This window comes from Telopea speciosissima, chromosome 3, assembly GCF_018873765.1.
Source record: "Telopea speciosissima isolate NSW1024214 ecotype Mountain lineage chromosome 3, Tspe_v1, whole genome shotgun sequence".
Classification (NCBI taxonomy): Eukaryota; Viridiplantae; Streptophyta; class Magnoliopsida; order Proteales; family Proteaceae; genus Telopea; species Telopea speciosissima.
The window spans coordinates 45,179,309-45,203,596 of NC_057918.1; the positions used below are offsets into that span (position 1 = coordinate 45,179,309).

The following is a 24,288-nucleotide window of genomic DNA, read 5'->3' on the forward strand; positions in this document are numbered from 1 at the left end:
GGTTCGTCTGATGAACCTATAGTGGTTAATGAAGAGAAACATTAAGAGCCACCTGAGAAGACTTATGTCCCTAAGGCTCCATTTTCCAATAGGCTTAAAAGCAACAAGAAGGATGCAATAACTGAAAAAGTTTTAAATGTCGTAAAAAGTGTGCAAGTTAACATCCTTCTTTTATATGCTATTTCCCAGGTACCTACCTATGCAAAAGTCCTCAAGGACTTGTGTACTCAGAAAAGGAAAATCAATGTACCTAAGAAAGCCTTCCTGATTGTCAATGTGAGCTTAGTTCTGTCGCAACAGATAGTAGCTAAGTATAAGGATCCTGGCTGCCCAACTATCTCATGTATGATTGCTAACACTAGAATTGACCATACCCTTCTTGATCTAAGAGCTAGTGTCAATTTATTGCCATAGTCAGTGTACCAACAATTAGGGTTAGGAGACCTTATGCCAACATCTGTCACATTACAATTGACAAATAGATCAGTCAAGATTCCTAAGGGAGTAATTGAGGATGTGTTATTAAAGGTTGGGGAATTTTTTTTTCTCGTGGATTTCATAGTCCTAGATACCCAACCTATGATCAATATCAAAGGTCAAATCCCAATTATCTTTGGTAGACCTTTCTTAGCTACTAGCAATGCTATGATCAATTGTAGAAATGGTCTGATGAGGCTGTCTTTTGGGAATGCATCTCGTGATTTTAATGTCTTTCGATTTGGAAAGCAACCATGCTTAGATGAAGACGTGCATCTAATTTTTGAACCACCTGATTTGGTTGCAACTGCTCTTAACACAGGTATCAATCAATGTCTAGAGGACTTGCCTCAATCCAAGTATGGGGGGAGAGCCTTCTAAATTTTGGACCAAGCCACCACCTGTTGAGCCAGATGATAATCTGTCTACTTCTCTTCCTAAGTCACCACCAGTGGAACCGCCTGAAAAGGAACAAGAGGTGTTGTCCCAAGAACACAATGGAGGCACGGTAATATTTGATCTAGGTAAGGGTACAAACTCTACAATCTCTAGCACATCTTTTAATTCCTCTCTTATGCCACTTTCTTCACAACCTTCTTACGAGGTCATGGGTTTCCATGCACCCACTTATTTTGAGTCACCATGATCATATCTGGTACACCCCCTCTTCTTTGTCCTTGTTCTTATCTTTTTTTCATGCATTGAGGACATTGTATAATTTAAGTATGGGGGCATTTTCATCGAATTGTAGTCTTTACTTTGGTTTGAGAGTGAGTGTATAGCCTCTTTAGTTTACTTTTCTGAAAGACTTTGAGAGCATCCAAAATACCCTACACTTTGAAGTAATAAAAAATTCCGCACTGAGGAGGGAATTGGAATTTACCGATCAAAGGGATTTTCAATTCTTTGAAAGTACACTGTCTACTGAGAGAGCTGATTTTGTTAGTCATCCTGTTTACATGAGTTTTGGTTAAGTGCTAAGGTTGAACCATGATACACTTGCATGATATAGTTGATTGCTAAGAAGAAAAAATTTATTTGCTCTTTGATCCAGTCTTGGCTTGTAACCTATTTGGTTTGAGTAAGTAAGCCCGAGAGGTGTTTTACACCTAATTCCTTAAAACTGTCTGGTTTGAGAGTTATTGGCCTAAAGCTCGCTACAAGAGCCACCTAGAAAGCTTAAGAAGTTAAGACATTGCACGGATTGGAGTAGTATGTGTTGAAAAAAAATGTGTGCTGAAAGAAGAAAAAAAAATTAATAAAAAATAAGAAGTTTGAACTCATACTGCATCAATGTCTAAAACCACTATGTGGCAATCAAATGATATATGCACTGAGAATCTATTCCAACACTACTTAGTAACTTGGATGTCTAGTGCAAGCCCTGCATGTCATTCAAGCCAATTGTAGTTGAGGGAAACTTTAGTTCAATACTTGAAAAAATATGGCAAGTAAAATCATAGTGAAATTGAAATTGTGCATGTGTTTAAAGGTTCTACCAAGGTTCCGAGCTGAAATCTTTTGTAGCCTAAATGACCTACTTGCTCTAATCTTGAAGGAAAGCAGTGTGACTCACCCTACCCCAAACCTCCCTAAGTTAGATGTATGATAGTTCACCAACTCAGAGTGGGATAATAAAGTTCAAGTGTGGGGGAATATCTAGAAAATCTCAAAGTAAATTATTTGGAGTGACTGCATTCTCTATCTTGACCATAGTATGGAGTTACAATTGAATTTTGTGTGTATATTCACTGCAAACACTCACGAGACACAACTCGTCCACTAAGGGTAACCTAGGGGTTTAAAGGCTTGTTGCACGTGCTAAGTGCAACCGTGATTCCTACGAAAGTGAGTTAGGTTTTTTTTGCATTCTAGGTTAATTTGTCTTTTAGCTTTACTCAAGGACGAGCAAAGTCTAAGTGTGGGGGAATCTGATGAGCACAGTAATGTGTGAAATCTTAGGATCATAAGCATACATTTTACTCACATTTTACGGAGCTACTCGAGGTATTTTTCTGTGTTTTCAGGTTTTAGGATAATTTTAATAGAAGTGGAGTAATAAAGCTAAAAGAGTCGAAAAAAAAGAAGATTCTATTAAGATAGAAGCTGAAGACCAGAGCGAGTCGATATAAGTTGAGAGAAGAAGAAGAATGAGAGGAAAGAGAAAAAAATCAAGCATAGGGGCATAAGGGTAATTTTGGCAAATTAAGAATCTTTCGAAAAATATTGGATATTGGGCTCATATCGTCTGGAATGTAAAATGGTGCAACTTTAATTCTTGGGTTAGTTCCATTTGGACCCAGGATAAAAAGATATAGCTCAAAAACGATTCTTAGTGAAGTTGAAATTTAGGATAAAAAATATAATAAAAAAAAAAGAAAAAAATATCTTTTCTCTCTAATCTCTCTCCTAAACTCTCTCGGATTCTCTCTCGGATTGTTTCTCTTTTATTTTGGTAAATTCAGATTGTATCTCTTCTCTCTCCCACTTCTTCTCAAATTCTCTCTCCTATCTCTTACCCATCTGTTTTCACGAGCTCTCTCTCTCCCCATATAACATCCATCTTGACCGCACTCCAGCCGCTCTCTCTCCCTTCAGTCCGTTTTCTTTTTTAGTTTAAATTTTCTATTCTAGAATGATAATAGCAGCAGTAGTGTCGTTCCTCTTCGTTATGCCCGATCTCTCATCCTCTTCTTTTTATTTTTGGTTATTAGATCTTATGTAATTAGGTTATCATATGTAATATTATTTTTTTTAGAATCATTGTTAAGATAAATTTTATTTCCCCATCCCTTCGATCATATGTGTAATCTTCATTATACACTTTGGTAATTTGTTCTTCAATATTGGATGCGGCTTCAAATGATGGGATTCTAGTGACAGAATCATCTTCATTGGACTTATTCAAATCAGCTAAGTTCTTCTTCTTATAAATTTTAGTTTTAGTAATTTCTATGTCTTTTTCTCCATCAATCCTGCCTTCCCTCTTCATTGCTTTCATGGCTAGCTAAACCTCTCCTTTTGGAAGTGGGTGAAAACATGAGAGAATGAAGAATTGATGGCTAGCATTGTTTATGCAATTAATGGACATGATCAATATTGGACTTACAATGGATGACCGCCCACAGCTTGTATGTCATTCTAAGGGGAACTATATACATGTTCGTTAGCCGTATCCATTGTGACACCATTATGTTCATGTATTTTTTTGTTTACATTGTATGTTGTATGAGCACTATTTTCATAGGATATGTTAGCCGTATATGAGCCGTGCCACATATCTTATAGACGTAGGCTGTATGCATGCTTTGCCCTAATATGCTAGTTAGTGATCTACCCTAATTCTCATGGTGCAACCCATTCCCAAGTGATTTTCTTATTTTTAATTCATCCATTCCCTTAGTGGTTGCCCTAATTTCTATTTTTAATTTGTTACCTTTGGTAATTTAGTTGCTTCTATATTTACTAGTTTCCATAATTGATAGTTTCTATATATAGGTTGTTTCCATATTTGGTAAGTTGTATACTTCGCGTTAATTAAAAGTGGAAATTTATTCAAGGTTGACCTCCTCGTGTTCGACCCGTAGCTACGATTGACCCGTACGCTTGCGGTATTATTTTTTGCAAACATTTTGAGCAAGTATGGTTTCTCAGATCAGTGGGTTCGCATGGTGATGGTATGTCTTCATACAGTGTCTTACAGGCTATTGATTAATGGTACAGTTCAAGGCTCGGTGATGCCAACTAGGGGCATTAGGCAGGGGGACCCTTTGTCTCCAGCCCTTTTCATTCTGTGTTCGCAGGCACTGAGTTGTATTATTAAAAGGGCGGAGCAGGAAGGCATGGTGAAAGGTGTGCGGGTGCGTAATAGATCCCAACCTATTACACATCTACTGTTTGCTGATGATTGCCTGATGTTCTCTGAGATGAGATTGGAGGAAGTTTGCCATTTGAAGGAGTGCTTGAACATCTATTATAAGGCAAGTGGACAGGCTATTAATCTCCAGAAGCCCTCTTTGTCTTTCAGCCCTAATGTGCCCCTGAAGTTCAGGCGTTGGTTCTCCCGTATATTAAAAATTAGATATGGGCAAGGCCCAAACAAGTACTTGGGGTTACCAACACACTTTGGAACCTCAAAAGCAAAATTATTCTAGGAGATCAGTGATAAGGCTGGAGATCGGTTTGCAGGTTGGAAGAATCGACTGTTGTCCCATGCTGGTAAGGAGATCATGATGAAATTGGTTGCTTTCTCACTCTCAAATTGTGCCTCATCACACTTTAAATTGCCTGTGACACACCACACTCATTTGCGGAAAGCGGTGGCAGAATTTTATTGGGGGGATGGAAAGGAGAAAAGGAAGATACATTGGGTTTCTTGGAACAGGCTGTGCCAAGCAAAAGAGAAAGGTGGTTTGGGCTTTAGAGATCCGGCTTTACACAATAAAGCCTTGTTATCTAAGGTGGCGTGGAGGTTGTGGAGTCAACCAGACTCTTCTTGGACCCGACTTATGAAAAGTATTTACTTTCCTTAGTGCACTTTCATGGAGGCTAAATTGGGATCCAACCCCTCATGGGCTTGGAGGAGCATCTTGCTTGGAAGGGAGGTACTACAATCGGGTCTTCTATGGCAGATTGGGTTGGGGCATGAGGTTGATATTTGGAGAGATACCTAGATTCCAAATGGACCATTTTTTAAGCCTCAATTCCCGCCGATGATGGAATGCCCCTTAAAGAGGGTTGAGGAACTCATTGACCACGATAATAGATGCTGGAACGAGGAGGTGATCGATCATTTTTTTCCACCCCACTGATAGGGCTGCAATTTATAAAATTCAGCTGAGTTACTTCAATTTGGAAGATCAGGAAATTTGAGGTGTGTCTAAGCATGGTGATTTCTCAGTAAAAAGTGCTTATCATCACCTCTGTGATCTGAAGGCTGCTAATTAGAGGGCGGTTGCTTCTTCTTCAAGGGCACGGCCTTGGGAGGAGACACCAAAGGAGGTATGGAAAGCTCTCTGGACTTACGATACACTGCCGAAGATTAGATCTTCATCTGGAGGGCTTGTGCGAATGGGATTGCATCTGCAATGGCTTTGAACCAGAGGCGAATTCTAGTGGATAGAATGTGTCCCAGATGTGGCCAAGTAGAGGAGACCAATGAGCATATTCTGCTTACCTGCCCATTTGTGCGAAGGGTATGGTTTGGTAGTGTTCTATCTCATAAAGTGCCAGATGGTGAGGAGATTCAGTTGCATCAGTGGATTAAAGAGTGGTCTGCATTTTCTTCACAGGGTAAAAGAGTAGCGGGGGAGACACGTACAATGATTTCCTTCATTTTGTGGCACCTATGGAATGCAAGGAATGATCTGTTGTTTAGTAGAAAAACATGGACTACGGAGGAGGTGATTGAAAAGGCTCACATGGCCTGCGGGGAATTCCTTAATGCATCTAAAAAACTGTCTTCTCCTTCATCTGCTACAGGCCCGGCTACACCAATACAATGGGCACCACCCCCTGTGGGCACCTTTGCGTTGAGCTGCGATGATTCCCTCTCAGAGGACGGTGGTCGAAGTGGAGTGGGCTACCTTATTCGGGATCACACTGGCACCTGTTGGATTGCAATCTCTGATCCCCAGTGTTTCAATGAAGCTTTGGTTGGGGAGGCTTTAGCGATCCGACAAGGTCTTCTGGAGGCCATCTCAGAGGGTTTCCTGAAGCTTTGAGTGGAGAGTAATTGCCAAACGCTCATCTCAGCCATACATAAGTCGATTACATCATCACACCTATCTATTAGACCAGTTGTTGAGGACATTCGTTTCCTTGTCTCTTACTTTGATGAGTGTACTTTCCAGTTTATTCCAAGGGAGGCAAACTCTATTGCCGATGCCCTTGGCAGGAGGGCACAGTCCGTTGCGGGTAGGACTGTTTGGCCCATTTTCGATCCCTGCTTAGCTACCCCTAGGGGGGTCATGAGTGGGAGTGTAATCCGTACTTCTTAAATAAATCTCTTTCTTACAAAAAAAAAAGATTTATAGAATTGTGTGTTAGGTGGAAAATGAATCTAATATTAGCATGCATCATAATTAATTGAAATTGCAAATTTGTGTGTATGTGCATTCCCCTTTGCTCTCTCACAAGCTGGTGTAGCTAATCCCGTTGCGCAACCCCTTTTTAGTTGATATGCAGGAAATATCTTAATACACACATATGGATGCGAATCAAGTGGAGCCGGTGGCTGATACTTGGATGTCGATGTACACCCAATAATGGTGCCCTAGTGGCGTAATTTATTATTAATTTCTGTATTCATCCACAATTATGTATAAACTTTATATTTAATTATAAGGAGAGAAATGAACGGTTACAAACATTTAAATTGTACTAGGTGTTATCATTAGAGAACCAATGCTCTATAATTCACATGATTTAATTTAATTTCACTTCCGCTAACTCTGTAATTAGAACGATTTATTCCATTTGGGTACGTTCCTTGCTGTTATCATGACTTGATGACAGGGTGGACTGTGGCTCGGGACACTGTATCTGTGATCCTGGTAAGTATTGGGGCGACACGTGTTGTCCTAGTCACCCCCTTTATTGTAAAATATCTTTCATCGGGTTGGGGGCATGACAGAGTGGTATCAGAGCATTGATGCTCTACACCGACCACAGTCTGGCGTAACATTTTGATTTACTCTCCACAATTAGGTTCTAGATTAAAAGCCTCAAGAGCATAAATGACTGTATGCAGACATAGGAAGAAGACTGATTGTGGTGAAATGAGAACCTAGAAGATAATAGGTGAAAATGGAACTTAAGATTTGAAACATAAGCTGTTAAGTGATAATCATGCTGATGTTTGGTTGGGTCCTGAGTAATTAATTGATGGGCAATTATATGTAATGATTCATAATAAATAATTATAAATCAAATATAACCAACCCACAATTATGAACAATGATTCAAATAAGAGGAAATGAGTAAAAATATAAACACTTATATATATGTAAAACCAAGTTCAACTACTAAACTGTTCCAAATCCTTCCTTGAAGGCTGTTATGTCCTTCCCAACTCAAAACATATGATTCTATCCCGCCCAATAAAAAAGGTACAAATTTAACCACCATAATGTTCTGGATTACTGCTTGGGAGTGATTGTGATTCTCCCAACTCAAAATACACGATTTGTCCACCCAAACCAAAAGTACATACATCCACCATACTCAAAAGTTTCCAAATTAACTGATAAAAAAAAAAAAAGAAGTGAAGAAAAGCAAGAAAAGTAAAAGAAAAGAGTTTCAACATCCATCAAAAGACAAGAAAGAAAGGTCTGATCAAAGCAATTTCAAATTTTCTGAAAGGGAGAGAAAGGTGGGCTAATCCTTTGCGGCATCGCCACCACCACGGTCGAGAAAGGTGTTGATGTCGCTCACTCCTCTCTCTATGATCTCGAGACGTTGACCCTTAGAGAAGAACTGCTTCTTGACATCATCGAAGCCCTCCAACATCCTTAGGTTCAATCATCTAATGGCCAACAGAATATCACCCCCACCTCCCCCTGGAGCACCAGAAGTCCCTGCAGCAGATGGACCGGATCCCATGAACTCAATATCATCATCATCATCGTCATCATCAATATCTCTGGGTCCTCCACCCTCCCCATATTTGACCTGCTCCCCGGAACTATCATAATCACAGTACAATCCCATCCTTTGTATGGCATTGAACCCAAAAGGCCCCTCAATACTTATTTCCTTGGGCTCATGGTCGAGATCAATCCCAAAGTATAGAAAGACCCGAGTAAGCAGTCTACTATATGACAAAGTATTCTTGCAGGTGGGATTTAACACCACATGAGCCATATGCTGGATGATCACATGTGATAGACAAATGTGTTGGCCAGTGTACAGGGAATATGCTAATGCTGCTGACATTAGAGGAGGATGAGTGTTGTGTACCTTGGAAGGAGCCAAATTGGTCTTGGCTATAAATGTGAGAACCCGCTGTGGAGGAAACCGAGAAAGATCCTCATTTTCATCATACTTGTTGTTGGTGAGTGTCTTGAACAATTTTTGATTATCTGCTGGAGACAAACACCTGTTAGGATCACTGCCTGGGGGATGATAGACCCTGTCACCCTCTGCAGAAACATCCAAAAGGATCCCCAACTCTACCTCATTAAAAGCAATGGTGACCCCCTTCACAAAAGAAGTCAGCTGGAAGCCATCATCATCCTCTTTGACTAACACCAGATTGGGATAGAATTCTCTGACCAGTGTGGGGTAGTAGAAGTCTGGGTGAATCAGCATGCTACTCTATTTTAGCTTGTTGAAACTGGTGCCCACCTTGTAGGCCAGAAGCTCTTCCACCACTACATCCCTCTCCACTAAGATTTTCCTGTTGTGGAGGTGTTACCGGAAGATTCCCTCAGTCTTTGCTGAGATAAACCTCCCTACATTGTCTGCTGTGAGAATCGCTGTCACAATGGCTAGATCCCTCTTTCTTTTGGAAACCATGGCTATTTTGCTACACACAAGACACCACCCAAGAAAACAACAATGGTGAGTCAAATTGAATCAATTGAGATATGAATGGCAAATAAGATTATAGAAGCAAAATGCTTATATGATGTGAAAATTGTTAGATGAGAAGATTAATCAATGAGAAAATAGAATATGGATACCATTGGAGATATAACTGAAGTGAAGGAAAAGAGACAAGATCAATACACATATAAAAATCCATATGAGGACCCTATAGCATAAGCATGAAGGGATGAGATTAATGTGAATGACATATGCTTTTGACTACTTTACACCCCAATCAATACAAAACAAGCAAGTTATTGAATGAAAGACCCCAACAAGGGATAAGGAATTATTTATTTAAGGAAAAAGGGGATAAATTCCAAGGATGGTACCAATAACCACATGAATAAGAGAATATGCTTGAGGATATATCAAAGGAATGTTTTCTATGAAATTTTAGGGCCTATAATGAATTTAACATGCCATTGAAGAGTTTTCCTCAGAGGATTTGAGATTTTACCCCAATCAAAACCTAGAAATAATCTAAGAAATTCAACTAGGCATGGCAAACAATACAAACAATCTCTAAAATTCTTGTAAGGACTTTTAAATTCAATAAAAGATACATTGTTCATACAAGAAACCACTAACATAGTGCCATTGATCGATTAGGGCTTGATTCAAACCCAAAAACCCTAGTCTCAATCGATTTTGGCATAGTCGTGGTATACATGGCTAGGAAAAATACAACCAAAATCAAAACTCAATCACAAACTGGAGAGGTTTATCCCTAATCCATATGAAAGGAAAGAAAGATGAAGAGACTCCATCACAAACCCTACAAATGGAAAGGAAGAGAGAAATGAAAGGAGAAATGGGAAGAAAAACCATACCTTGGAAGTGGAGGAGATCGATTGTAGGCCTTGGATTTGCCAAAAACCACCAAGGGAGTGCAAGGGAGGCTTGAATGAAAGTCCTTGGAGAGCCTTTTCTCCTACGGTTGTGTCCCTCTCTTTTGGAGCCAAAATGAGTTTTAAAACTCGTGGCTCTATTTTATTAAAATCCTGGGAAAGAATGCACGAACGGATCCACTTATCGTGATTCCGCTCATGAATCTGCCCAGTATAAAATTGTAAGATTTCGTTCTTAAAGCTGCACGGAACAAATGAACGGATCCACTCTTATGAGTCCGTCTGAAGATATGATCGCCTCGGCAATTTTACAAAATTTAGTCTTCTGAGAACGGACAAACGAACGGATTCACATTCCACATCCACCAGTTAGTCCGCTCTGCCTATCTTGGGGGAGGAGCCACGAACGTATTCATAGCAATGATTCTGCCCGTGAGTCCGTCCGATTTCTTTTAAGATTTTAAGCCCAGATTTTTTAACCCTTTTGGCCACACCTATATGTAATGATTATGTGTCTACACCCTAGATTTAACCCCCCTATTGTCTGGCCCATTCGTGGAGGTCACTTAAATCTAGTCTAATGCCTTAAAATTGAAAGGTTAGGACCTGCACCCACTGGCTAAGCCGGCAAGAGATGATAGGCTTTAGTATATGTTGTGGCTCCCCTCTTACGTGAGAGGAGGAGAGTTACCTTTGAGGATGAAAATCCTTAAACCCACAAATTAAATGAATCAAAACCTATGGATAGGAGGCCTAAACCTATGTGGTGTAGAAACCCTTAATGGGGAGCATAGGATCCAGACTCGCCGTCAGATAAGAAGAAAGGCAATAATAGGTAGGTTTTAAATAACTTAACTAAGTGATCAATAGAGGCCTTATAAAAGTGAAGGTCATTCATGACACCTCACAAGCTAGTGATAACTTTGTTTGAAATTTTACTTGGTCCATCCAAGCCATATTTAGACTCATAGATGGAATCTCAAGCCGTATCTAGACCTTTCGAAATGACCTAGTATATCATACCTAAGACTAGCCTATCCTTATGAATTAACCTAGGTGACCGGTATGTCTTTAAGGATATGAATGTAATTATTAAACTTATACTACGTATTTGTGTGAATCTAAAATAAAATAAATATATCCCCTAAATCTTGAAGTGTGTGGCTCATTTTTATTTAAATAACACTAAATACCACGATTCCTTCACTCTCTATTTCTCTTTTTTATTTGTGTTTTATATTTATATTGGTACCCTTTAGTATCTTAATATTTATTTTTTTAAATTAGTTAGTTTTTATTTAATGGTACTCTTGCTTTTCCTTCCTTCTCCTTCATCTTCCACAGAGAAAATCAATCGACTAAATCGATGGTATACCTATATGTTGCTCATCATCTTTACCAAACCCTTCCTTTTCCTTCCCTCTCCACCCTCTGTTTCATCTTCCCCATTCTTATTCTCTCTCCGTCTCATAAGAAAAAAAAGATTGAGCTCTACAGCAACCCAAGCAAAGATCGAGATATTCAGTGTGTTTCTGTTCGTTGCTTCATCTTCTCCAAGCTGTGTGTTTCTCCACCCTCTGCTTCATCTTCCCCATTCTCATTCTCTCTCTCTCATAAAAATAAAAATAAAAGATTGAGGTCTACATTACCCCAAGCAGAGATCTATATATTCAGTGTATTTCTGTTCGTTGCTTCATCTTCTCCAAGCTGTCTTACCAAAGTAGTGTGTTTCTGTTCGTTGCTATTAAAGTTTGTTAGTCTTCAGAAATCTGTTTTATGGTTGCCCTGAATGTGTGTGAAACTCCCTTATTCTTACTTGCCATAGGGGATTTTGGTGCAGATACCAAGAAGGGGAACGCAGCTGAGACAGACAGAGTTCAATGTTATGAGTCCGCTACAATGAAATACTTGGGGGTTTTTGCCTGCGTTGATACCCGATGAGGTTTGTAATTTGATTTGCGTTAAAGCCTTATGGTTTTTGCTTGATTAATTTTGAAGAGCTATGGCTAAGCAGGTCATCATTTGGAAAATACATATTATATGGTCTTCTATTATATGGTTCTGTGGATTTGAGTTCAACTAAAGCCTCTCCTGCTAGCCACTGCCTAGAGAAAACCCGTTTCCTTTCTTCTCTCTGCTTCAATCCAATTGTCTCTACTTCAATCTAGTTGGATATTTTACTTATGTTTCATATTTCTATATCTGACCTTCAGTTTTGAACCCTACTTCACTGGATTGTTCCTCGTGACAGAATGACATTTTGTGCAGAATTTTATAAGAATCTGATTTGTTTTGAGTAAGCTATTGACTTTCCTTCTAATCTGGATTTTCCTTTATCCCTGCAATCATGTTGTGAGCTGATCTCCTACGGGAAGTTCATATAACCTTCTTCCAAAGTTAATTTTTGCTTCCCATAGGATTATAATTGTTAAAATTGAATTACAGTCTTGCAGTATGCAAGTTGCATTTGGTTCACAATCATTGAAGAAAACAAAGTTAATATTTGAAATAATGTAGTCATTGTTTCCTTCCATTAAAGTGGCTAGCATTACCTTTTTCAGTGGTGCACTATTTTTTTTTTCTTCTTTATAATGGTTCTGAATAAATCTTATGTATTGATAGATTTTATCAGCTGTCTTTTAGTCCTCATAAGGATACTGAAGGGATTATGGATCTTGTCAAATTTCTTTTCCCAAAGCTTGTAATAGTTGTAGATGGTCAAAAGCCTAAAATGTGATAACACTGAAAAGGAGAATCCAGATGAAATTGGGAATTGAGTGTTATGATTCGGTAAATAATGAATCAGCGTGTGTTCCTTCAGCTCAATTATGTGAAATAGATGCTACAGGCATGTTGATCTAGATTAAAATTGCTTGAAGCCAAATCTCAAGCTCTTGAAGGCAGTCAAGAAGGTAATTCTGATATGGGTTACACAGATCTTCAAGAGCCTATCATTGTGACATTTACGAATGAACTGTTGTCAATGCTTGGAGTGGTTGAACACAAAGTTAAGTTAATGTACTGTTGTCCTGTAAATATGAGCTGTCTTTAACATCTTAGATTGCATTGTTATTAAGACTTTTGCACTCACTTTTTGAATAGAGGGGGGAGTAGACATCCAACAATTCTCTGATTATCTACAATTGGAGTCATTCCACGTCTCAGGTTGTTCAAATGATAGCTGCCTTCAGAAGTTCAAGGAGGATGTACATGATGAATCAACAGTAATACAAATTTTTTCTAGCTGCAGTTGGCTGGTAGGTGATGACAAACTGGCATGGAAAGTTATTTCAGTGATGAAATAATATTCGGATTCAACTACAATTTCTACACCAACAATTAGCTGACTCATTGGGACACCGACGGATAAACCTCTTTTTAGGAAACAATATTGGTGGATTGCATCCCAGAGATCTATCTTTGCTGGAATCTCTCATGGTATGTTATTTGCATTTTCACTTTATGTGATTTTAGGCTAGGGAAAACCCTCTCCTTTCTTCTCTCTTTATGTCTCCATAGTTACTATAGTTTAGAATATCATCTTTATTTTTTTTAAATTGAATTCACAATGTTTCTCCTCCATTCATCTGTTGTTTTCCTTGTGATCATGATCTTATTAAACAACTTGATTATGTAAGAGAAACTACAAATGCGTAAGCTTTTCCACATTTCTATTGGGATCCTGAATTCGAATATAGAAAATTTTTAAGATGTAATTTCTTGAACTAACCCATCAGAATCTAGCCATACATGCCTTTTGAGAATCAATTCTAATTCTGCCCCAAAACCTAGATTTATGGAAAGCATAAGACTGATTCATATATATATTTAGAAAATTTAAGTATAATTTCATTAAAAAAAATCACTGGACAGTATTAAATCAACCAGGGTTCCATGTACATGCACATTTAGCCAAGGCAATAGTGCTCTATATTCATAGCAATGCTTTCCCAATAAAGTACAAAGAGATAGAGGGGTAGTGGATAGTGGGTAGTGGGCTTCACTTGTCATTATCATCATAACTCAAAAAAACAGTGGTTGTGCTTTAGTAAGAAATTTGACTTTGGGACTCTCTCCCCTCTTATAATTTTGGTAAGAGGAAGGAAGGAGTGAAGGGGGCCCATGTTGTTTGTATTTTAATGAGAAAGCAGAAAGAGAGAGAGAGAGGAGTAGTGATGCTGTCTCTGAGGAAATCCATTGAGCAAACAAAGCCAACCTGTTATTCACTTTTCACAGAGTTCCATTTAATCCCAAACAAAGAATTATCTTTAGATTGAAACCCAAATGCGCTAAAATCCCTGCAACTATGTCATTTATACTACTAGCTTGTATGTGTAAGATAAAGAGTTGTTTCTGAGGCTATCATGGCAGCTGAGGGCCAATCTCCTTATATAATCCTCAAATTAGGGCAGATTTTGTAACAACCATGAGGGATAGTGGACCACTGCAAGTACTCTGTGTCCTTAGAAATGTCTGTAACCATTTTCACTCCACTTCTCTTTCATGGCTTCCTTTTCAAGATTGGGTGCAACAGTAAAATAGAATAATATCAAGTTATGGTCTGTACTTTGAACCCATCAGTTAAAACTAACTTTCCTAACATAACAAACCCAGGCATTTCCCTTCATTTGAGATTCTTCAATTATCATGTAGCATAACAAAAACTATAACTCTGCTCTCTTCTATATATGAACCTAACCAACTGCTCCAACTCTCCATATTCCAGAAAGAGAAGCCCTGTTGTAAACATGTCTACTAGGCATTTCCCCTTTCTCTATCCCACCCTATTGGGTTGGAATGCCAAGAGTGGTCTTTACACCCTTCTTTCCAATGGGACCATGATGTACAATGTCTCTTTGGCACTCTTTACTCATGGTTGGGTCCATGAGAAGAATAAAGCAAAACCAGGCATGAATCTCTTCTCTCCTCAATGTCATCACTTACCTGGTCCAATGTGGAGCAAACCCAACAATCAAGCAATCTTCTATAACTACATTGGTGGAACGAAACTACTACAAACAACCATGGGTAATATCATAGTGACAGACAGAGTGATTGTGAGACAAGATGGAAAAGGAAATTTCTCAAGCATCATTGATGTTGTATCTGCATCTCCAAACAAAATTTGCATCAATAGTGGATACTTTGTAATTCATGTTTCTGCTGGAGTCTAAGGTGAGTATGTATCAATTGATAAGAACAAGAGGAATATTATGATGATAGGAGATGGTATCAATCAAACTATGATTACAGGCAACAAAAGTGGCAATGATGGGTGGACTACATTCAATTCAGCAACCTTTGGTTAGTCTGACTTCAATCTTTTTTACAGGTGTGAGATTCTGGCGAACCAAATTTTTTTAAGGGATTTGTTTCATTGGCTCTCTACTCGAACAATCATATTGTTCTCTGTTACTTTATTATTGGAAGTCTTTTGTTTCTCCATTGTTATCTGTCAATCTTTCCCAACCTCTTCTTTTAATACTTAAGCATATATGCAGAATGCTTCTGTCTAAATTTTCTTGGCTTATCATCTTTTTTGGAAACTAATACACAATTGGAATATATATCATGATTCATTTATTACAATATTCGTGGTCTGTGGAATTAATACGAGGTGCTCTATGATAAGTTGAAATTACAAGATTTTGAATTATTCCTTCATATGTTTATTGTTTTTTAATTATATCATTTTCGTAATTAATCCTTGTTTTATTGAATTTAATTTTACGTTGATACGTACTTATGTTCTTCTTAATTACAATTTGAATGTTTCTTCAACTAGATTACCATGTCATCAAAACAAAAGTTAACTGAAAATCAGCGTGAAAGATATAATGAGGCTAAAAGGACTAAAAGAAAAAGTCCCCAAAACTGGTTACTTAAAGCACAACTTACAGAACCAAGGACTACAACATCAAATGCTGAAAGCTCAGAAAATCAACCATCTTATATGCAAGGTTAGTATTATTTTTAAAAATGTAGGGGTAACTATTTTTAGGGTAAACATGTTCCACAACCCTTGAGGTTTTTTCATTTACCTATTCTACCCTAACTCACTTTTATATTTAGAGTTATAGACCCCAAGGAACGTTGAGCGTCCTTTATCAGGAACACAAACATGAGAGTGATGAGGCATAAGATTAAGAGATGTGTAATAAAAATAAGAGCAAATTACTTAGACCTTCCTTGACCTTTTTAACAATTCAGGGAACATCCCCTGCCCTTCTGACAACTACTCAGACCTCCCCTACTTTTTAAATTTGATTTCACTATACCCAAGTCCGTTAACAGTGTTAGTAAATTACCTACTATGACCAAAATGCCCTTACACCTTTCCCTTTCTTCTTCTTCTTCAACCTCCTGCCACTGCCATCGAACAAGGATTTCGATTATTCAAACATTCTTTCAATAATCAGATTCCAAAAAACCAAACTAGAAAAAACAGGAGATCCAATCAAATCAAATCCACGGCTAAAAATATAAGTATATTGTTCACTGGATAAATCTAAAGCAGCTCTCATGATCTTCAATCCATTAAACATTGATAGAAAACACAAGAGCGAATAACAATTAAAATAGATCATCAACTCCAGCCTAAAAACCGTCATCAATCAATAGAGTAACTGTGATGCCGAGAATGCTAAAGGAAAATGACAGAAAGGAAGCATTCAAGGTAGGTATGTAGAACATTTTGTAGATGAAGTAGAGATTAAAATTTACAATAATGAAAACCAAGCAAAAATCTGCTAAACAGAAGAATTAAAATAAAAGAAAAACAGATCAGATCTAGAGCCACAGTTACCAAGGAAAACAGCGAATTGCATTGTAAGTCTTAACTTCTAATAGAGAACCTAGATTTGACTGAAGTAGAAAGAAATATTTTTGTAGAAATTTCACCAGTCGCTCCTTGCTCCAGCCCGTACATTACACACACTAGAGGAAATCAGCCTTCCAGGGGAGGAAAATTAGCATCAAGTCTATCCTGTATTCAATAGCAATAAGCCAAGTAGCCAACAACATAGTAAGACAATCAGATCTAAAGCCTTTCAAATGTAAAGCACCCTAACTTTCTAGCTCAACCAAAGAGAGAACTTTTTCCGTAAACTTATATAATAGGCATTACTTTTCACTTCAGAAACTAATAAGACTCTAATTCGTTAAAGAAATTTTGATTTTTCCCCCTGAAAGTTTCCTGTGGCTTTGAAATTTCATTGTGTTTCGAATCTCTGTCTCATTTCTACGTTGGTTGTAATTTGTTTCCAACCAATCTGCATTGATCGATTCTAAGGTTTTGGAATTTCATTCTAGGGCATGCGTGGATGAGGTTGCACAGGGGTGGGAGCAAGTGGAGGAGAGTGGGGATTGCGGCTTGCGTGGATAGGGTTACAGAGGGGTGGCAGCAGCAGGGTTTGCAAGAGGAAGAAGAGGAAGAAGTAGGGAAAAGGGTGTAAGGGCAATAGGGTAACTTCGCATAAGTCAAAAAATTATAATTGGCAACTTTTTTGGTTTTTTCAAATTTATCCGTTACCTAGCATTAAAAAACTAACTAATTGGGGATAAGTGAAGTCCAGTATGAAAGGCAAGGGAGGTCTATGTAGTTGTCAGAAGGGCAGAGGAGATTTATTGAATTGTCAAAAAGGTCAGGGGAGGTCTAAGTAATTTGCTCTAAAAGTAATGGTAAACTAACTTGATATGGTTGCAAGAACAATGGTAGCCGAAGTACTTACTTCAAATTCTACACTAACGTTCCTCGATAGTGATTCAGTGGTTATGGAGGAGTTGTAGAGTAGTTCACAATCAGAGGACTTCTATATACCTATGATCCACAAGTGGCTAGAATAGTAGTGGGGAAATGAGGAGTTCAAAGTATTTCCTTTCAATAAGAGTTTTCCTTCACTATGATTTAAGGAATGGATGAGTTGTTGGATTTTATAAGGTTATTTTCGTATTTTAAATAGTTTAGCGTCATCAGATAGCATGATCCATGTAACAGAATCTAACTACGTAAATTTCAGGGGGTCTATGAGTCAACATTTAATAGTTAGGGTGTGAAATAGGTATTTGGGGAAACCTTAGTTTGTGTAAAAGGAGTTTACTCATATTTTTAATATTTATTTATTATAGTATTTAATTTATTTTTTAATCAATTACTATTTGAACCAGAATGTTCTACTTTACATGTACTCCAAAAAGTACCACCTTGCAAACATTGTGGAGCAAAGAAATTTCAATATGAAACTCCGTCATTTTGTTGCTCTAATGGAAATGTCGTTTTAGCATCCAAAACAGTTCCAGATGAGTTATATTATCTTTTTACATTTCAAACATCTAAGGCTATTGAATTCCGAAGATTCATACGGACTTACAATAGCATATTTTCCTTCACATCTTTTGGAGTTCATGTCGATAAAGATCTAGCAAATGGTAAACAGGGTATATACACTTTTAGAGCTCAAGGACAAGTATACCATGAATTATCTTCAATCTTTCTGGAAGAAGGTCAACCATGCTATTTGCAATTGTACTTTTATGATACTGATAACGAGCTCCAGTATAGGATGAAAAGACTGCAAGAATCAAAACTTCAAGAGTCTACAGTCTTGAAACTGATGGAGATTCTTTCAAATAATCCATATGCTAGGTTCTTTAGAAGCTTGAAAGATGTTCCTTCGCTGGAGACTTATAATATAATTATCAAAAGTGATGTACATCTTGATCAAAGAGTTTATAATGCACCATCAGTAGATCAAGTTGTAGCTATTTGGGTAGAAGGAAATAATCCAAATAGGAAAGAAAAATGTGACATAATAATTGAAGGACATTCTGGAAAGAAACATCAAGTAAAACATTATTATGGTTGTTATGATGTGTTACAGTATCCTCTTTTATACCCAAATGGAGAAGTTGGATGGCACAGAAGAATTAAAAAAAGAGGTGAACCATAAACAGTTTTACATGATATTACATGCGAGGAATCTATATTTAATGCAGAAGACAACAATGAAGGTACATTAGAATTAAACGATTACATTTTTAAAAAGGTTTAATATTTAGATGTCAATATAACTTTAATATTCTAAATTGTAGGTTTTGATGAGTAAAAAGAATAAAATATCTCCCAGAGCATATTACTGTCAAAAACTTCAAATTTGAGATGGTCATCGTTCTATCCTTTTATCTGCTGGTCGACTGCTATATCAATATGTTGTGGATATGTACATTAAAATTGAAGCAACAAGATTAGATTTTTTTCGATCAAAATAATCAAATATTCGAGCAGAATTATATCAAGGAATAGTTAATAGTGTTGTAGCTGGTGAAACAAGAGGAGATCAAGTTGGTAGAAAATTTGTTTTACCTGCATCTTTTATTGGAGGACCAAGAGATATGGGTCGAAGGTATCTTGATGCTATAGCGTTAGTACAAAAATTTGGAAAAGCTGATCTTTTTATCACAATGACATGCAACCCAGATTGGATTGAGATACATGAAGAATTGAAACAAGGTCAAGTACCTCAAGATAGACCAAATCTTACAGCCAGGGTATTTAGAGCAAAGTTACAGGATTTAAAGGATCAATTATTCAAGAAATGCATTTTTGGTGAAGTAGCTGCACATGTACATGTCGTTGAATTTCAAAAAAGAGGGCTTCCACATGCACACATATTGGTAATTATGCAAAAAGAGTACAAGATAACAAATGCTGATCATTTTGATAGATATGTTTATGCCGAAATTCCAAATTTCAATGAATATTCCGATTTACATGAGAAGGTTGTAAAGCATATGATGCATGGTCCTTGTGAAAATTTAAATAAGCATAATGCATGTATGAGGGATGGAGTATGTAAGAATCGATATCCTCAGTATGTAAGAATCGATATCCTCGCCCATTTAATCAAAATACTATGTAAGGTAAAGATTATTATCCTATTTACAGAAGAAGAAATGATGGAGCACAAGTTAAGGTATGCCGTCATTACTTGGATAACAGATGGGTTGTTCCTTATAATCCATACCTTCTATCAAGATTTGACTGTCACATTAATGTTGAGATATGTTCTGGATTGAAGGCAGTAAAGTACCTATATAAATACGTATATAAAGGTCATGATAGGGTTGTTGTTTCTATGTCCCATGGTAATAAAGAATATATCATAGATGAAATAAAGCAATTCAGAGATGCAAGATGGGTATCTGCACTAGAAGCATTTTGGAGAATTTTTTAATTCAACTTCAATGAAATGTTCCCATATATTATAAATTTACAATTGCATCTACCAGATCAACAAATGATATGGTACTGGGAAAAACAAGATTTGAATAATGTCTTTCATTCAAATAATACATATAAAACGATGTTGACAGAGTTTTTCAGAATGAATTCTGTTTATCAGGAGGCAAGAAAATATCTGTACAGAGAATTTCCAGAGCATTATGTGTGGAACCAACAAGGAAAATGTTGGATACAAAGGAAAGTAAAACAATCAATAGGACGAGTTAATTCAACTAAGCCTTCAGAAGGAGAAAGGTTTCATTGAAGATTGTTATTAAATCACATAAGGGGTCCAACATCTTTTCAAATTTTATTATGTGTTGATGGTTTCGAATGCTCATCTTTTAAAGAAGCCGCTCAAAAGCAAGGACTTCTTAAAAGTGATAATGCTATTTCGGAATGTTTAGAAGATTCAACTTTCTTCCACATGCCTGTCATAATTCGTAAACTTTTTTCAATGATACTTGTTTACTGTGAACTTGGTGATGTTAGAAAGCTATGGGATGATCATTATGAAGCATTATCTGAAGACATACAGAAAGAAGTGGAGGATATGAATATCATGAATTGGAAACAATTAGAAGTGTCAATTCATTCTTACAAAGCATGGGGAAAAGCACCAAAGATTATGATTTGCCAAAAATAGAAGAAAATTCAATTCATTTAAATGAATCTCATCCAAGAGAAATAGCAAATGAGTATTCCATAACAGTTCCTGTTGAAGATTATGAAGCGCAGAAGAAGTTGAATGCAGAGCAATACAATGCGTACATTGTTATTCTAAATCACGTGAATGAAAATCAAAGTGGTATTTTCGTTGTTGATGGTCCAGGGGGTATGGGAAAGACATATTTATATCGTACTCTGCTTGCAACGATAAGATCACATAATCAAATTGCGCTAGCAACAGCAACATCAGGTGTAGCAGCAGCAATAATGCCAGGAGGTCAAACTGCACATTCAAGATTTAAAATCCCAATAAATCTCAATGATTCAAGTGTTTGCAATATCTCAAAACAAAGTGCCACAGCTGAATTAATAAGAAAAGCAAAACTTATTATATGGGATGAAGCTCCAATGGCAAAACGACAAGCAATTGAAGTAGTTGACAGGACATCACAAGATATAACAAACAACTCATAATCATTTAGAGGAAAGGTTATGATATTCGGAGGAGACTTCAGACAGGTACTTCTAGTGGTTCCTCAAGCTACAAGATGAGAGACAGTAGATGCAAGTTTAGTAATGTCAAATTTATGGCCAAAAATGAAGAAGTTTCAATTGAAAACTAATATGAGGGCGATAGCAGATACATATTTCAGTGATTTTCTGCTACGTGTTGGCAATAGAGAAGAACCAACAGAATCTGGAGATTTAATCCACATTCTAGATGAAATGGTAATAGAATTTGAAGATGAAGAAAAATCAAAGAATGAGTTGATAAATGCAATATTTCCTTCATTAAAACTTCAATCTGATTCGGCAGAATACATTACACAACGAGCTATCTTGGCAACGAAGAATGACATTGTAGACAAATTTAATGAGAAACTAATTTCTCAATTTTCAGGAGAAAATGTTACATATCATAGCTTTGATTCAGCAACAGATGATGCAGAGACTCAATATCCAGAAGAATTCCTCAATTCATTGGCTCTAAAGGGACTTCCACCACATAAATTAGTTTTGAAGGAGAATTGTCCAATAATGCTATTAAGAAATTTGAATCCTTCTCAGGGCGAATGCAATGGTACACGTTTGATTTGTCATTGTAGGCGCAACGGATGAAGATCGATCCATGACCTCTTTCTGGCGTGGTGCACCCGAGTGTGGGAGCGGTGCGGGGATTGTTGTTGATGGCATAGGGAGTCGCCACCTAGATCAGGGTCTAGGACCCACAAATGGTGCCCGTTCTTCAGAGAAGGGCGCTAATTAACTCCAATGACTCAATTGATGGTCTGCTCCAGATCTTTGGGTAGGTGTCAAGTTACGGGCTGGAAAGGTGTTAAGCACCCAGCAACCGCCAGGTTGACGGCCGGTCTTCCTAGACCAAACTCTATTGTATACTGTTGTATTATGCGTATTATGCACCTAATTAAACTATTTTATTTTTTGTGTTTTGATTATCTTTGTTGAAATTTATGGACCTAATTAGGCTAATTAAAATTAATGTTTTAATCCTAATTACTACCCCTAAGTTAGGTGATTATGTAGAGCCAAAATGGCCAAAATTATGAAAATACCCCTAGAGGACCAAAATATGTACAAAGGCAAGAAATCACATTTAAATGTTGAAATGATTAATACATGATTAATGGCATGCATGTGAATCATTAAAATATATACAATACTACAAAGTGGTAAAATTACCAAAATGCCCCTATTAAGGCAAAAATACAAATATGCATGAAAATGCAAACTTATACTTAAAACATGCTTATGAAAGTTAAAACATGCAAATAAAGTGATAGAAACCTTTCCAAGGCCCTAAATATGATTTGGTGGCAAAATGACCAAAATACCCCTGAGGGCATAAGTGACTTTTTATGCATGGTTATGATTCATGGTGGGCATGTATGCATATGAAAACATTCTAAAACAACTTAAAAGAGAATTTAATGCTTAAAAATGTATTTTTTCTGATTTTCTTGGATTTTCACAACAAATAGAAAAATGACATCTACATCCCTAACATGGTAAGGAACACCTATGAAAATGATCAAACTTTCATGTCAATCATTAATGATCCCATAAAATCAATCCTGATGAAATATGTATCCCATAATTTTTCTGTGAATTTTTATGCATTTATACTATTTTTAATATTTTCTAAAATACTAAAAAGAAGGGAAAACAAAAAAAAATACAAAATCCCCATCACAGATCCAAATTGGATCAAACCAGAGCCCACACCAACTAATCAAAACATGATATTTAACATGGTCATAATGATTTTGTCCAAATCCCCACCCACAGGTTCAGATTTTACATAATCCAAAATCCTTCACAGGGGCAAAAATATCACAAAAACCATGATTTGGAGCTTGAGAAAATTAATGGACATCAAGCACAGTGGGGAACATCTTCCCTAAAATTTTCAGAAATTTACCACTCTTGTGTTATTTTTGAAGATTTTTTAACTGAAAACAACCTCTTTTAACTAAAGAAAATCAAAAGAAATACATAAAAACTAAATAAAGATATATAAAACCTACCCTTGAAGCGTGGAAGTGTCTGGGCTCAGTTTACATAGCCTTGGATGGCCGAAATTATCGCCGGAAGGCACCGAAAGCCACTCCAAGTGTGTTTGCCCCGAATGGCAAGAGTGGTGAACAAGGGGTATTTGAGGAATTTTATATGTCTATGGAAGCATGATATGGAGATGTCTCTGGAATGGATGGACAGAGGGGAGAACGAACTTCACAATGATAATTTTTTCATGAATTTTCTCGGTCCCTAAACCCTCCAAATGGCCTGTTATTTATAGGGGGAAAACTGTTCAAGGAAAGGTCTCAAAGACCCCTGGGGCATTAATGGCTATGATAAGGAGTGATGGGCTGGCTTGCGTGTGGCCAGGCTTGCTGCGCAGCCTGGGCTTGCGTGTGCCTAGGCCTGCTGGGCAGGTGGGCATGGGTGATGGGCCTTGTGTGGCTCGGCCAAGTGGGCATGGGGCCATGTGTGGCTCGGCCTAAATGGTGGGGGCTTGTCCCCACCGATCATTGGGTCGGGTAAGGTGGGTTGATCCGGTAGGTTCAATCCGGTCGACTCAGATCGGTCAAATTTTTTTTTTTCTCTCTTTCTTAAAGATTCCATTTTAAAGGCCCACATTCAAATATTGATATCTTCCAATCCGTGTGGCTGATTTTGACGCGCCACATATCGCCGCTAAGGCCTTAACAAGTACTTTCCATCCGTGTGGCAGATATGGCCTAATTTTGCCTAAAAATGGCATGGATATCGAGGAAAGCACATAAATGGTGTTTCACACTGATCAAGGTCCAAATGATACCGGAATTACATGAAATTTTATGTGTAAGCACAATATGACCAAATAAAGTTATCCAAATGGTTACAGGTCACATCGGGTGGCTT

At 37.4% G+C, this 24,288-nt stretch overlaps 2 protein-coding genes across 2 annotated transcripts; both read left to right on the top strand.

Moving 5' to 3' along the window:
- Positions 1-20,802: 20,802 nt before the first annotated feature.
- On the top strand, positions 20,803-21,339 carry LOC122655219 (ATP-dependent DNA helicase PIF4-like). The gene has a single exon (XM_043849430.1). The coding sequence runs from the start codon at positions 20,803-20,805 to the stop codon at positions 21,337-21,339; it is 537 nt and encodes a 178-aa protein (XP_043705365.1).
- Positions 21,340-21,462: 123 nt separating this feature from the next.
- On the top strand, positions 21,463-21,984 carry LOC122655220. The gene has a single exon (XM_043849431.1). It carries the CDS (start codon positions 21,463-21,465, stop codon positions 21,982-21,984), a length of 522 nt encoding a protein of 173 aa, XP_043705366.1.
- Positions 21,985-24,288: the final 2,304 nt, after the last annotated feature.